Consider the following 16,975-nt stretch of genomic DNA (forward strand, 5'->3'; position numbering starts at 1 on the left):
ACGTGTACTTTTCAGCAATCACCAAAAGTTTAGAAAGAACAACAAGAGTAGGAGTGTCGCTGAATTAGCTCACTGCCACAGAGGTGAGTTGGCTCACTGTCTTATTCAGCATCCTAAAGTAGTTGAAATGAAGGGCGACAGGCTTCGCTTCCCATTGCGTTGGTTCCTTTGAGGCTTCAGAGCGAACACAGCGTTACAGCTCAGAGATCTGAGCGTGTGACAAGTCAAGTGGAAGGGATCTCTCCTGCGAACATACAGATCAGACTGATGCCCTCATTAAAGGCTACAGTCCAGTACAGCAGTCAAATACAACAGAACAACAAAACTAACGAGGTGAATCGTGGGGAAGGAGGATGGCGATTAGATGTTCTCTTTGTAACAAAGTGTTTGCAGCAGTTTGAAAAAAACAAAACTCCAAATACTAGGATACCAAACCACACAGTTTTAGATGTAATTTGAATTATTACATGACCTTTTTGTCATATTTTGTGGAATGAGCTCCATATACAGCTGCTGTTGTATTGTGAGCATGATTTTTTCTAATAATATGACTGAAAGATCAAGGACCTGAAATATGTAATCTCATGTAATGTTAGACAGACTGCAAAAAGAGATTATTTGTCTGTTTCCACAGTTTATGTAGACATCTAGTGTGGAATGTGTTTTCAATAGCTTTTCTTCTGCTTCGTGGTCACAGAAGCCCGTCTTATCTTCTGCAAAGTCAGAAGTTAAGGAAGCTGAATCCAGCATGGACAGCGGGATGTTAAATGCGACTGGCAGAAGGATTCTGAAACAGCCTCCATTCTCCAGTAAGCCAGAAGTCGTCCTCTTTAAGGTACTAACTTTAGTAAAAGTGCCCCCCCAAAAAATATACACAATGTATAACAGCAGTTAATTATTCGTGCAATGTGGAATTTTACGTTTTTTTCTGCTGACTGATATAAGTGATCTGTTTTAGGATTTTGACGTTGGGAAGAGGTATAAGAAGAAAATTGTCCTGACAAACATCTCCTACACTATTAGTGTTTGCAAGTTTATCAGAATCTCTGCAGAGCTTATGGAGTTCATCTCTGTCAAGTAAGCAAAAGAGTAAAGAGTTTGTCTGAAACTGTAGCTTGCTGTTTGCTGTTCTTAGTTGGTTTAACTAAGAAGCTTCCCTTAGCTTCAGTAATGCTTGACGAAGTTTATACTCAAGTTTGGTTGAATATTCAAACATTCAACTGTCTGTTTTAAAAAGGCATAAAAGAGTGACTTGAATTGAAGAAAGTTAATAAAACAACATAGTTTACCAATACAGTTAAAACAAACTGAATCTGATGAAAAATGTACTGTTCCTCTTTTATACAGTGGATGAAAGAAACACAAATCAACAGCACTGCTCACCTCATATAACTTTTATCATATTTAGTCAACCGTGCTCCATGTGTTACATTATTATTATTAGCTATTAAAACTTTATAGAATTGGTAATCTTTAGAGTGTTGAATTTGCTCTAGAAATGCAGCATAATTGTGACATAGTGGCCTCTTAAATTAACATGTGGAAAAATGGGCATCATCTGTTAAAAGCCTTCAGAACACTTATTATTAGCACTCTCTCTTCCATGAGCAGATAGAAACCCTGCCACCATTTGTCATTTTTTTTAAAAATGATGGAATATGCGTGAGCGCAAAGCCTGTCCTCCCACATATGGACGCCGGCTTGGATCACCACGCGCACAGCTCCTCTTATGAGTCCCCGATAAATGAGTCAGTCGATGTTTCTTCTATCTCCTCTCTGTGATGCCTGCCAGCAGCTCACAGACCAAGCAGAGATGCATTGTTCTCCAGGTCACTCTCTGAGGATCGCTTTCCCAATAGGTCTTTCATGGCTTGATGTGGAGACTTCTCTCCTCATTCTGCCTGACTGGATGAAGAGTCTTGTAGGCTATGGAAGGGTCAGCTGGAAACTACTGACACTGTTATGGAGCGCGGGTGCGGGATCACTTGTCTGAATGTATCACCTTCTAGTTCTCCATTCCTTACTAACATGTAACAGACATGAACTTCTGGCCACATTTGGAAACTAACACGCAAAAGATCCCAGCTACATTGGTTGTAGCTGTCTTGGTGTCAACATAACATGCTAAATCTTAAGTCTTTGCGTGTTATATATATTTTTTAAAAATGGGATACAGTGCTTTGCTACTAATTATCAAACCAACTAAATAACAAGGTCAGAAAACAGTTTTAATAAAAAAAATGCAGAGGGAGAGGGAAGTAGGTCAATTATGCTAGCTTGACTTTGACAACATTAACATGCTGCAGAATTTGTTGTGTTTTAGCAAAAGAAGTCGACCCACATACCAACTTTGACAAATAGAGCAGCTGTTTAAATTAGCTCATCTGCCACACTTTTTACATTCTTAGCATTCACCTTTTTCCTCCGGACGTTGTTCTACTTTGTCAATAACATTATTTTGACAATAACAATTTGAAGCTTGTGGGTGCAAATGTGGGAACCTGGGGGTGTGAATACTTTCTGAGGACACTTTACCATTATTTCCATCAATTCAGAAAAACAACCCAGCAGATTTCTAGTATAATTATTTACTATTGAGATTTTACACTTTCCTCTTTAGGGGCCTTTTTTCTCACTGTTAAGTGGCTTAAACAGCGTTGCCGTGGCCACAAAGGCATAACTTGGCGCCTGGCAAGATAGATTCTCTTGCAGTAATATTCTCTGGTGAAATATAATGTTTACACATCACTTCAGGAAGCAGCATACAACCAATCGCAGTACAACATCAAAGCCAGGGAACATGATAAACAGCACAGAAATATGATTGTTAATTGTAAAAAAAACAGAACTGGTTATAATTGCAGGGAAGGTAATTATCTTTTTTTACACCAGCCTTTGATTATTCATGTGTACTAGTGTGTAAAACCCCGGTTAGTCACACATTCAAACCTACAATACTGAGATCAGTCGTGATGACCACATAGAACAACACAAACGAGGCTTTTTCACATCAGCCCATGGTTTCCTCTACGCCCCCTGAATTTCTAAAAATGGCTTCCTCCCCTCCAACACCCATTTCAGAGTGGGCTCCACTTCATCGTTTCTCTACTGAGACACAAACCGGGAAAGCCTGGTTTCTGCCAGATTTGGTAAAAAGCCACAGTGTAGATGCTGCGTTTAGTGACTCTTCCTAGCACGTGTTAGAAATGGGGGTCTGAGCGGAAAACATCCTTCTGGGTTGTGTGTGTTCCTGAACTCAGATGTGAGATAACAAATAAACCTGTAGAGGAAGTGCTGGAGCAAAAATCTGAGTACATAATAACACTTTTTTTTTTCATCTAGTCCAAGTTAAGAATACTTGAAAATTATACAAACATTAGCACTTTATTGTATATCTTGGCAATAAATACTTTCACAAGTTTAAAACATTAACCCAGGTTTTTTTAATATACTCCAGGGAACATTGAAAGATCTAAACTAAATTTCCTCAGGGACTCATCTATGTTTCTAAAAGCATTTCGCTGAAGTTATTTCAACCAAAGGAGATAACCTGCTGGACACAGGTTGTTCAAACTAAATGTCTTCTTTCTTATTGGGTAAAATTGGGTTAATTTGTTTGTTTACGTGTACTTAAATCACTTTTCCTACAAGAATTTTACATTTATATATTTAAGCATTTCCTAGTAAAGAACTGAATAATTAATGAGGTGTTGAAATGTTCTCATTGACCGTAGATGGTGCGCTCCTCGTTAATGCACAAGATTTGTATGCAAGGGCTTATTTGTGTCATTCTGAAATGTGCAAACGGACAAGATTTGTTTTTTGTTTTTTTGTGTATGCCCAAATACTTGAAATGAGTTATGATTAATTTTACTTACAGTAGAAAACCATTTGATGCGTAGATCTGTTTGTTGTTTCAGTACACTTGTTTACGATGGATTTTGAGTTTAAGCGTTTTCTTCTGGGGTCATGTTTATTTCAACAGCAAAATCTGTCGAGTAGTTTCATTGTCAATTCTGTTCAAATTAATACTGCAATATTTGGCCTCAAGAAGGATCTCTAGAGTTGGAAGAAAAACACCTAAAAGTTACTCTTTTAGCTCTTCAGCTGTTTTTTCCCCCTCTAAAAGAACTAATTTAACGTACGATTGAGAGTATTTTGAAAATACGTTTTATTTCGGATGTTTAGACACACCAGACACAGTTTTGAAGCTGCTGTAGATTAGTTTTAGAAGTGGCTGTGAATGTGTACGAGGATCTCTAGCTGTGACTTATGAGTAGATTGCTTATTGATTTACTGTGGGTGAAGCCGAGGGGTATTGCTACAACTGTGTAATTCAACACACAGGATTGTCACTGATACTGTAAAACCACATTTTTCAGCCTCATGGTTTCAGTCCTCTGCAGCGGACACGCTGGCCTCATTCGCAGCAGTTTATATAGGGCTGTAGCAGGCTTTTTCAAACACTGCCTCGCTCAGCATTTAATCCCAAGTGAACTGCTCTATTTTTCTTCGCATGTCTTTTCATGCCACCTGTCTTGAAGTTAGAAAATAGCAAAAGCACTGGTGATTTTTTTTTATTTTTTTTTTACCCGCAGATGAAAAGGGAAATGCTTATGAGGTACAATAAGACGTTTTCCACTTACCACCTAGTGACCAGGTGGGATCCTTTCATACGTTTCCATTTCACAGCAGTAAACTCTGTATCCGCCCCAAGTTCCCCAACTGAGGACTGAACCAACAGTTTCAAATGGGAGGCCAAAATAAACCTACCGTACTGGTCCATTTGCTTACTGTACTTTTCTGTAAGTACAGAAAGATTTTCAAACTGTGTGTTGATTTTACAGATTGTCAAATTAGGCATGGCCATTTATTTTATGCAAATTTAACTTGAACAAACGTTTTTCAAAGTGTTAATGTCCACTAAATGTTTTCACGTTTTCTCACGTTACAACCAAAACCTCTGATGCATAAATTTTAATGCGAAGCAATTTATATAATTTATGATTTTAAAAATGTTTCCTCGTTTTTCTGCAGAGTAGTAGTAGTAAGTTAGGTGAGACAGAGTGTCATTTTCAATTAGGTCTTGCCACAGATTCTTGATTTGATTAAGGTCTGGAAATTGACTGGACCATCTGCAGAATTATACGTTGACTCAGGTTCCATCAAAATTTTCTGTGCTGTGAATGAAAATAAACGCGAACATCTATAATAAATTGCACTTTTACAGATTTGGGAATAGTGAGTAGACCCTTTTTTATTTTGTTATTTTACATATTTGCCAGACTGTACTATGTAGGTTTCTGGGTCATAGACTTTTTTACTTTGACTCTATCCTTGTTTAGTAAATCACGGGGTTCTGTGGGGTTTTTGTACTCTTGAAGAAACCATTTTTGAACCAGGTGAAAGTGAGATCCTGTAAACATTTAAACCCTAGAACTTACATTTTTTTACCATGACTGTAGTTCATATTTGGAATGAGAACATTACTTGTTCGGTAAGTTGTCTAAAAATCTATATTTTATTTGTTTCAGGTTTCAGCCTCCTGGTTCTTTATCTACTGGGATGTCTTGTGAAATGCTGGTTATATTCCATCCTTTGGTAAGTCCTGTGAGCACTTTATTCAGACACCAAGAGGCCGAAAAACATAAAATGTCCTGCATATTGGGACACACTTTCTATGACGCACTTGTAATCATGCAAAGTAATGACTGTTGTTGCTTTGTAAGGTCTTTTAGTGTCTTGCCTTTCCTTTTTTTTAAATCATTTTTTAAACTGGTAGTTTGGTACTAAAATAATATCTTCTGTTTGTTAGAACAGAGTTATCTTTCACACTGAAGTGGTTCCAAACCATTTGCCATGTGGGTCCATATTGTTGGGTTGAACATACATGTGAACTACAAATTTAAGCTAATACATACATTTTTACCCCAAAAAAGTAAACAGGCAAAAGTTTAGTGAAATGAAATGTTTATTTCCTCCTATGTCAGAACCCAATTTCACTTATCTGATCACTGCAGATTAATGAAGACCTGGTGGGAGAATGTTATTTTGAATCAACCTTTGGTCCCTTCTCTGTGCCGGTCAGATGCACCATAAAGAAATTCAACGTGAGTAGACTCATTAAAAACCAAAAGATTGCTTTTACCTGTTGTTTAATTAGACTTCCAATCTGATTTGGTTCATTTCTCCTGGTTTTTTTTTTTATACAATATTTTTTTGTCCATTTTTATTGACTCTACCACACAGTGTGCATCTAGTGCTTAGATATGTGTCTGTTACATAAAATAATAAAATAAATAAATATAAAATAATAATGACACAGGCAAGTCTCAGTTGTACTCTTGGAGACGACATAAAAAATGTGAGTGATAACTTCACAGGTTTGGTACACGGCAGCTCAGTCCAAACAAGCCTAAATCTCGTGGGCATAAAAACTAAGAAGCATCAAAAAAAAAAAAAGGCTATACACTCGAGAGAACAGTGGAGCCGAGTACAACCTGGCACAGGAAAAAACAAGCACATATGGTAGAGATACACACAGGAGAGATGTTTACTCGCAGGTGAAACTTCATAGCACTGTCCAAAGGAACAGAAGAGGAACAGGAAAAAGGAGGATACTGAACTATTAGTCACTGTATTCTTTTCATCTTGTTTCATAGGAACAGCACTTCATGACTAAGTTGGTACACCAGTTTAATTAAGCTCACCTTCTTTAATCGGTTTATTTGTTAATGCATAAAAACCTTTGTGAACATGAGGTGGCAGCTTGTCAGTAATTGGCAATTAACTCATCTGACTAAACAGTGTTTATCTGTGGATATTTTCTGTCTAGCCGGAGGTTGACTGCAAGTCTATTGACTTTGGTTCGCACGTTGTCGGCCAGAGTGTTTCACGGACTATAACCCTGACCAACAACGGAGCGCTGGCCAGCTTCTTCAGCATGGGCACCTCCATGCATCTCTCTCCGGCAAGGAAGCATGCCCAGATGCCATCCCAGGATTTTGCCAACACAGATCCGGTCAGCCATCAGTATAAAACTCAGACGTTGCTCTACACTGCAAAAACACAAAACCTTATGAAGTATTTTTGGTCTAGTGTCTAGTGCAGACATCAGTGCACACTTGACTTAAGACAAAACTAACTTACAAGTCACTTTTCGGTAAGTTATAGGAGCTTCTTTTAAGTGAATAATTTCTTAATATTGATTTTAAAAAGTACTCGTCCCACTGGGAAATTATTTAATTTATAGAAAGACATTTTTCCCATTTAACAAGTGAAATGATCTGCCTCTGAAATATTACTTTTCATCAATATTAAAGAATTATTGACTTAAAACAAGCCTCTGTGTGGTTCTGAAAATTTACTTCTGAGTTAGTTTTGCCATATTTCAAATGTACTAAGCGTATTTGCACTTAGTACACCAAAAATACCAGGTAAGATTTTGTTTTCTGACTCAAAGAAAGATTTATTACAGCAGGTCACGGATTTTTGTGTCACAAGTTGCGAAAATTTTCTCCCCTTTTATGTATTACATTGAAACTATAAGTAATAAAAGTAAGTCAAAGTAAAATGAATTATTGTGTAAAAGAACTCAAATAGTTCAGCATTATTCTAACTTAAAGTGGGAAGTTACAGTGTAATCCTTCATGCACAAAATGAATGAGTAATGAACAAGTGTTTCTCTCTTTTGTTTTTTGTGCTTGTAGGGAAGTGAAAACATAACTTATTCCAGGCGCCAGAGTTCTTATTCGCTGGGTTTAGAGGAGGTCCATCCAAAGCAGCAGAGTCTTCCAACGGAATCTGGTAAAAATACTGCAGTGCGTACAAGACGAATGACAGTGCTTAACAAGTACAAGACTTATGGAGGATCTTATTAAATATGTAAAAGATTCCTTTCGGAGATAAATTGCAGAGTGCCTCGCAAAAGTATTTAAACTTTAATGTCTCCATACCCGATCACTTTACAGCCTCAAATTTGGTGTATTTCATGTAGATACTCCTACATTTGTTCCGATAAAAATTTTTTGAAAATTAGCAGGCTAAAACTGCACAAAGTACAACTAGAAATCTCAAAAGTGCAGCAGGCATGTGCATATTTGTTCCAGTATGCATTCAAACAGACTGACACTGCAGAGCTGGAAATTGTCACTTTTCATTTTGCACCACCAAGCGTTTGGCAGGAGTGAAAGGTGTCGGAAATGGGCACCGTTTTAATTTAGCAGATGGCAAACATTAGCAGCATATTAGCATGTATGCTCAGCGTACTGTTGAGTCTAAATCCGGAATCGCTACGCAGATTAGTTGTATTTGAAAAATGTTTTGTGTAGCTCCACTCCGAGAGTTTACATAACACTGATTCTAGAATGAAGGACGAGAGCAGAGGCTTTATCTCTTCATCAGTGCTGGGACATCTGGTCTTTGTGGGAACAAAAACCTAAAGGAGGACTCGGTAAAAGCGCAGGGTTCACCTTGCTCTCCCTACTGGCGACAAGGATGCATCTCCTCTTTTGTGTCCTCCCACATCTAAAGTCTTCATCGCTGTGCTCAGCACTCTCCACAGCTGAATCTTTTGATAAGCAATTCAGGGCTTTTTTCTTCTGCTCTACAGGCTTTGGCTGTTGTGTTGCTGCATCTCCATTTTTTCTTCTCTCTTTCTTCTCCGTTGGTCAATCACATGAAATTAATTACATTTTCAGAAAGTCAGTAGTTCACAATTTGTCATGTTTTTCTGAGTGTAGAACATGGAAGCAGTTCCATTTTAGTGACTTTTTTTATTTATCTGTGGTATTACAGTATATACTTGCTTTTAAATGTGTAGTATACATTCACACTTCTGTTAAAATACTGAGTTTTTAATACTTAAAGGAGGACTTTGAAGGACTTTTTTGAGCTTTATATCATGTTATAATGTTATTCCCTGTTATTCCATGTTATAATGTTGCTTTGATTATTTCATGCATGTTTGAGAAATCCTTGACTCCCCTATGGCAAAGTAGAGCATTAACACTTGCTTATGCAATGCATCAGTTCCCAGCTGAGCTTCCGCCTCACAAAGTAATAAAACAACAGAGCTACATCACTCTGAATATAGTAATATTTAAAGTGATGTGCAGTAGGCATGGGAAATTGTGACTTTTTGTTTTGCTCCTTTTTTAAAGGAAAAAGTCACATATTGTAATTTGTCACATTAAAGGGAAAAATTTAGAAATTATTTTCAATGGTTCCTCTGAAAAAAAAAAAAACAGGAATCCTAACAAGATGCACACTTTTGCATCATTACATATAAAGTTAAACACCGGATTATTCATACTTCCACCATATTTAGATTTTGAAGTTATTTTTAAAAAATGGTTTTTAGTTGGGAATGTCAGTGCATGTCCCTAAACTGCATAATAACTTAATAAAACAATGTTCTAGGGCTGTTATTGCAAAAAAAAATCTACTCTGTTACACTTTAATGAATTATTGAATGTTGAAAAATTACTTAAACCCTTCTCAATATTCAGTGTAAAACATTTTGCTGGCATTACAACCAAATGCTTCAGAAAATTGCTCACAAGCGTTTGCATGTTTCCACTAATATTGGTAACCATTCATCTTTTCTCATGAGCTTCTAGTCTTTATCATCATTACCCTATTTACCAAACTGTAAATATTGCTGCCAGTCAGTGGAAACATGCTGGTCAAATTAAAACATTGCTTTAAATACAAATGCGCCAAACGTTTTCAGCTTGTTAAATCTTCACGTTGAGAAACCGAAGGTACTGATCAGCACTATGCCTGTTTTTTTGTTCTATCACCGTTACTTGGTTGATTTTGTCTGTATGTATAGATCGGTTTGTTCCCCCAAAACACAACGCATCGTCACCCTGCACTGTTCTTCTGTAATGTGTTCTTATATTATACAGAAATAAACCCTCACCTTTCCTCTGATGTGGGCACACGCGTAAACCTGACCTTGGTGGACTACTGCGATATTATACTTGGAAATGTAAGTGTAGAATAGTATCAATTACTTGAATTGCAATAAAATATGTAAAACTAACTTTAATAAACATTGTTGTGGGGGAATGCTTTTAAAGCACATGCTGCTAACTGTGTGCCTGTATCTGCATGAGTTGTACAACCTGATATAAATGATGTTTTTATACTGTGGGAGAACTGCTTCGGGTTTATAATACTTCTCATGGTCTGAAGCTTTCAAACTTTTATTTCATTCTGCTGTGTGAGGTTATTTTGAAACAAGGAATGTGTTTTCACTGTGGATTCTTCAGTAGTGATTGGAGAGGAGAAGCAATGAGCTCACGAGAAACGGATTTACCCTCACTCTCGAGGGAGGATTTTCTGAGCATTTTTCTTAGCTACAGATGCGTTTGTTTAGTTCTTTTGTCTACGTTCTGCTTCACGACGTATGATCTATTCTGCGTGCAAAGATTGATTTTCTTGACTACAGTGCTACTGAAGACTCTGCGCTCCTTTTCTTGTTCTAACCATGATGCTGCATATGCCTTGTGGCCCAGACGAAGCTGTGAAGCCAATCAGGGTTCATTACATCTTTCTAGAGGGGGTCTAATGGTGCATCACCTCTCCCTCTGTGCTTTTTGTGACTGTGTGTTGCACGCGCCTGCATGCCTTCAGCTTTGTTGTCATTTTGACAGATATGTGCTCATCAAATGGTTAAAGGCAGCGTCTTAAATTGTGGATTATCCATTAAAACATTGAGACACTTGCTGCATCTGCCACTTATGCCTTTTATGTTTTTATTGTTCTCAATGTACTGACATTACATGGAGGAGTGCCCAGCCTTTCACCTGCACGCAACTCTTCCTTATCCTCTTAATGGACTTCAAAGAGGATTTAGATTTTTTATTTTTTTTTTGAATATACATCCTGTTAGATTAAACACTAACATTACAGTCAACGGTGATTGCTGATCAGTTGACATAAATCAAATAATATGTGTTTTAATTGAGTGTTTTGTTGACAACAGCTTTTCCGACACATAGTTCCCATGTAACAAATAGGCACCAGGACAAAACTGCAGATGGCTCATGGCTCCAACTGTAGCTCAGACATGTGTGACACGCTCCAGTCTGGGGCTTTAATCTGTGAACACGGGAGCTAAAACCTATGTCAGTGTACTAAACCAGTTCACGCGCACTGGTGCTTGGACAAAGCTGAACTTAGGCTTAAAACCAAAATTAAGTTATGCTTATGTTAGCCTTTGTTGAAATTCAAGTGAAAAATGGGATTAGGAAATTTATGAAGAATCCCCACATCTGTTTAGAAATATTTTGTTGAAATTAGTTTTTAAAAAAACGTATGTTTCCTTTTTTTTTTTTGGCCTGCTGTGTTGTGTACTTTTTTTTAGGTAAGAGGAGGAGAGATTGGACCCTTTCAAAGTGTCAAGCTGGAAATTTTATTCAAGCCAACCATTCCTGGAGAGACCATAATGGACTTCTACATCAGATTCTCCGACACAAACACAAAACCAGTATGTTATTGGTGGATGTTATGTCATGGGAATTTAGCAGAATATTATATAATCAAATGATTATTGATGAAAATGTATGTCTCGGTTGACGACCTATTCACACAGATACCCATCCATGTCAGCGGCGTGGCGGTCAGCAACCCTGTATGGGTTATTCATCCCAGCATTGACCTGAAGATCTGCACCTTTGACTGCCTTTATCAATACACCATCGTCCTTCAGAGCAGGTGGGTCCAAAAGACAGACAAAGTTGAAAACATAACAACTGAACTTCTTTTTTTTTACCTGTAAACAAAAGACAGCGGTGCAGTCTAAACAGTGACTTTGGGCCTTTTCATACTTCATCATGATTTCATGCATTAATGTATTTCACTGGGATTTTATGTGGTGTGCAGACAAGTAGAGCATGATTGTGTAGTGGAAATAACATGATACGCGGTTTTCAGTTGTTGTTTTTTTATTTTATATAAAAAAGATCTGAATCACTTGTTATATACTTATAGATAGCAAGCGGTATCCCTGATACAACTAACAAAATCCAGCACAAATATGTACCTTAACAAAACGCCTAATTACTAAACAGATTTCAGCTGTTCATTTAATCTTAGTTCAAATACAGCTGTTCTGTGAAGGTTTGTGGGGCTTGTAAAGAGGCAACATTATGTAAAATTTACTTTTTTGAGCTTTACATTATGCTATAATGTTATTTCCTCATCAAATAGAAACCAGGAATGTTGCTTTGAATTTTTTTTCATCCATGTTTGAGGACTCATTTAATCTCCCGTGGCAACCATTCAGTGTTGCCTAAACGCTTGCTCTCCTTGAGCTGCTCAGCTCAGATCAGATGAGAGCAAAAAAGCTGTGTTTGGCAGGGAAAGCTGTCCGGCAGTAATTGGACAGCAAGTTACAGGAGTTAACGAGCTTAACATTAGACTCAGATCCAAGAAAGAGAGACAGGAGGATGAGGAAAAGCAGACAGTCATGAAAGCGCTAATGTGTGGTCTAAAGAGGATGATAATTCGACTCCGGTTGCAGCAACAGCTAAACAGCATAGTTATGCCAGAAAAGTTTCTAACTCTCCTTAATATTTGTTGTAGGATGAGAGCTAAACTGGTGGTCAGTGAATGTGACCCTCTGAAAGACTACATATTCAAGGTCACAACCAGAGATTTCCTTTCACAAGGAAAGATTTTGGCTAGAATGGACGATCAATGCTCAGTGTAAATGTTGTTCCAGCGGCTGCTGAAGACATGACTTGGTTGGAGTTTCACCTTTCAACAGGACAGCTTTTCTAAACGTACAGCCACAGCTACAATGGAACTGATGAGCTCAAAGAATATCCATGTGTTAGAATGGCCCAGTCAAATCCAGAGCTAAATCGAATTGAGAATCTATTACAAGACTTGAAAATTGATGTACACAGATGCCTTCCATCCAACAGGAATATGTTTAAGCAATGTTTTCTCTCAATATATGCGAAGTTGATGGAGACATAGGTAAAGAAAATGTGGAAAACCTCGTATCATTTTCCTTCAGCGTTCCAATCCTGCACTGTGTGAGTTGTGTGTGTTACTGTTGTCTTGGTCTATCATATAAATTATTAGAAAATTAGAAAATGTATTGAAATTGGTGGTTCTAAAATGTGAAATACTTCATGAGGTAAGTTTTGAATACTTAAAGAAAATCGTCATACGTTAAATAAGCAAGTTGATTTTAATACTAAACTGTTTTAAAGTTTTGCATCTTTAAGTGAAGCTAGTAATTAATACAATAAAACAGTAGTCATGTTTATATAAAAATAAATGTAACTTCACTTTATTTCCCAAACACAAACATAATGTTCTCTGCACCTCGATGTGTAATCTCAGAATACTTATTGTTGTTTTCCACTTCCAACCCTCTCAGCATTCACACTGAACATGCACTTTTTTCTTTCAAAACTTGCACCGTGTCTGCAATAAATCAAGTTTTATGTAACAAAACAGGCTTAGACTATGACAGGTCTGTTTTAAACACTGTCTAATTCACAGCTGTTAGACAAGCATGTGGGAGAGAGTTTAAGAGGCCCTGAGCCCTGAGAGAGAATGTCAGCACTTTTCAGACATTTTTAACTAAAATAAAAAAAAAAAAAAGAAAACATTGTTTTTGCAAAGCTGCAAGTGGGACAACCTTACATCCATCCAACCATTTTCTGTACCAATTTAATCCTGTTCAGGTTGTCAGGGGGCTGCTGCCTTTCTCCTGGAGTCAGCAGGAGAAGTAGGATACACCCTAGACAACTTTCCAGTCCTTTACTGGGGTACTGAGGAGCAAATTATAAAATAAAAGATAATATACGCAAAATCCCCAAAACATAAACTCCTGAACATGAAGTATATCAGCAAAAGGATTTGATGGTGCCCTCATACACAAACGAACTTGAACGACATCCCATTCTTAATCCAAAGACTTTAATATGATATCTGGTCAAAACTCTTGAAAAGGTTTTTCAGAATTTTTTAGAATTTCCTTGAAGCTTATTTGTGAGGTCAGACACTAATAATGGATAAGAAGGTCTGGTTCACAATCTCCATTCTAACTCATCCCAAACATTTTCTACTGACTTAGGTCAGGAATATGTCAAGTTCTTCTACATCATACACACAGAATGAGACAGATCATTTGTGACAAATCAAACTCCTCTGCCTTCTCTCAGTGCTAACTACAGAAACCAGAGATCGAACCAGCAACCCACTGATTACAGCACAACACATTTTAACACAACACAACATAAAAGTCTAACATTCATTAGTACCAAAGAACCACGATAAGGCATTATACCAATGCATAGATTAGATAAAAAACAAAAAAAAGTAGAAGCTGCTTATAAATGTTCAGAAATTAATGATAATGTAAGCTGGAAGCTCACATCCTCTTTGATTTTCTTCACGGCAGCGCAGAACTCAAACAAAGCCTTTCTGATTATGGATATGATGCATTGTGATGCACAGCAAAGGTTAAGAATGCACCAGGGGCAGTGCCATTTGCAGAAGAGTGGTCCATCACCTCTACAGTCATTGTGTCATGTCACTGTGGGGGAGGGTGTGTGTGTGTGTGTGTATGTGTGTGAGGGTTAGGGATTTGTGACAACTGCCATCTGGTGCGCTGGCACACCAGCACATGTGACAACATGATGATGACAGTGTCAGTATGAAGTGCAGCTTTTCAAGTAAAGAAATGCTAATGCTTGGACCAGCAAACTATGCAGTATGTCACTCTGCCTCCAAGACAATAATCTGAATACAAAATAGCTTGGCAGGCTTTTGGGATGAACAATGAGAGAGCCGCTGCTTTCATTATTTAAAATTGTCACTCGCTCCCCCACTAAATAGATAACCATCCCACAAGTAGTCTTTAGCTTGTGACAGATTAGTTAAGAGAGCAACACAAAGCAAGATTGAATATGTCTACCCAGCCTGTGTGCCAGAGATTTGAATGTCTCTCTAACGAATTGGACGAATTTTAAGAGGCTTTAAGATATGCAGTGTTTGACTTTTGCCTGTGAACCAGTGATTTGAATATTCCAAGCACAGTTGGCAGAATTTGTCTTTTCTGTTTCAAACATTGAAACAGAAAACATTGAAACTGGCGCCTCCTCTGCTGGCACCAGTTCGGGGGTTAAACATTCCTGCCCAAACTAAGGCCTTCAAAAAATAAACAATCTTGTTTTGTTTTTTTTCTTCTACAAATTCTTGGTTTCTGTCTTTTTATTGCGTTTGTAGTGACCGTGCTACACCTCATCTTGAGGCATCCTGAGGCCTGTTTAAATAGCTTTCTGGAATAGGATCAATGTGTTGCTGGTGCAACAGTAAACAAAGCATTGCTAATAAAAAAAAAATCCTGCTTCTTGAGTTGCTTATTTAATGATATGCGAAACTTAATTCAAATTAGAGCTCAAATTAAAGCATGAGAATGTTAACTAGTTCCCTAAAGTGCAGATTATGTCTCCCAATCCAATGACATGGAGTATAATACACAGCTTTGATCTGCTCCCTTTCAGCTTTCTTCTATTACTGCTTTTTTGTCATCCTCAAAAGACACTAAAAGCAAATGATAATTGATTTATTAAGTTTAAAAAGCTACGTAAATCAACAAGGCTCTGTGTGAAATATAACTGTACTCCTTGTTTAATCCTAAATAATTGTTAATTTCTTTGTGCACAATCTAAGTTGGATGTACCCCCTCACACAGGTATAAAACATAAGTAGGTAGGATTTTTATGTTTGTGCGGAAGAGTTAAATGACTGTCTGACCTGAACAAGTAAGAAATAAAAATGTTCCTTTGAGAGAACCTACCAAGGAACGCCGAGTCAACTAAATGATTTCAAAAAAGCAACACAGCATGCCCCACTCAAAAGAAATTTCATGAACAGTTAAAGAATGTATATTTTGTCAGCCTGGAAAGAGAAACAAAACCATTTCAAGACAGTAGAATTCAAGCCACAGTGAAAGCTGTTATGCTCAAGTAGAGAGCGGTTGGTCTCCCAAAATTACTCAACAGCTACAACCTAATTAAAGGACCAATGAGGTGGCTGAGATCCATGCTTACTCCAGGAAGAACCTCTAACATTTTAAGTGATATTGTAAGGATACATTTTAAGAGAATATTCAGATTAAAAACTTTTCCTAATTGTTTTTGGAGGACTTTCAGGATGCATTTTTTTCTTGCATGTTCACAGGAGATTGTCATTTAAGAAAGGAAAGGTGCAAATCATATTCATTGGTGACTTTGGTAAGAACGTGTAAAAAGACAAGAAATTCATCTTTTATTGCAGTTGAATATTTTTAACTTTAATTTGAGTACATTGTTATCCTAACTTAAGCAATAATTGTTTGTTTTTTGATTTTTTTCACAAAAAAATTGCTAATGCCAAACTTATGTATAACGCTTAGATACTCAGAAAACAAATGTAACCGAAACATTTTTTCACTTTAAATTGATCAGAGTTTCTGACACTTGCACTTGTTTGCAGTATTTCTTTTTATATTGTAGATATGCTTGTAATTAACTTACAAAAGCGCTGCAAATCCTCTGCATTAAAAGTGCTATATAAATTAATTTAGCTTTCTTACACAAGGGTCCAATTTTCTTAGCCAGTTGCCACTAGACAGGCTGCTTATTTTGCCACCACACACAGTCAAGCAGATGGCAAGGAAGGTTAAAAAAAAATCTCTAAAGCTCACTGCTAGAGAACCGCAGCAGAGTATGTCTGGAGTCTCCATAACAACCACTGGATGTTATCTACACCCCAAGCAGTTGTGCTGCAAAAAAAAAGCTTTTTTTTTTGTTCTCACATGTCAAGCATACTGTGTGGAAGTTAGTAGATGCTATTGAGACATTTCACACTGAACCAGCTCAGTCAGAGCAGACTAAGATTAGGTTTCATGTGCGAACACACCTGATATTTCTGGGCTATTTCTCTTGCAATGACTCCATGG

The 16,975-nt window shown here is 37.4% G+C and overlaps 1 protein-coding gene across 1 annotated transcript in view; it reads left to right on the top strand.

The window, feature by feature from the left end:
• Positions 1–16,975, top strand: part of cfap74 (cilia and flagella associated protein 74) — a 57,844-nt gene that overhangs the window by 9,971 nt on the left and 30,898 nt on the right. Inside the window, exons 14-22 of the mRNA XM_023331459.1 lie at positions 698–835; positions 959–1,077; positions 5,535–5,601; positions 6,021–6,110; positions 6,836–7,021; positions 7,710–7,806; positions 9,912–9,994; positions 11,375–11,497; positions 11,603–11,724. Coding sequence (XP_023187227.1) covers positions 698–835; positions 959–1,077; positions 5,535–5,601; positions 6,021–6,110; positions 6,836–7,021; positions 7,710–7,806; positions 9,912–9,994; positions 11,375–11,497; positions 11,603–11,724 — 1,025 coding nt within the window. The remainder of the gene's footprint in view (positions 1–697; positions 836–958; positions 1,078–5,534; positions 5,602–6,020; positions 6,111–6,835; positions 7,022–7,709; positions 7,807–9,911; positions 9,995–11,374; positions 11,498–11,602; positions 11,725–16,975) is intronic.

Source organism: Xiphophorus maculatus, chromosome 1 (genome assembly GCF_002775205.1).
Source record: "Xiphophorus maculatus strain JP 163 A chromosome 1, X_maculatus-5.0-male, whole genome shotgun sequence".
Lineage (NCBI taxonomy): Eukaryota > Metazoa > Chordata > Actinopteri > Cyprinodontiformes > Poeciliidae > Xiphophorus > Xiphophorus maculatus.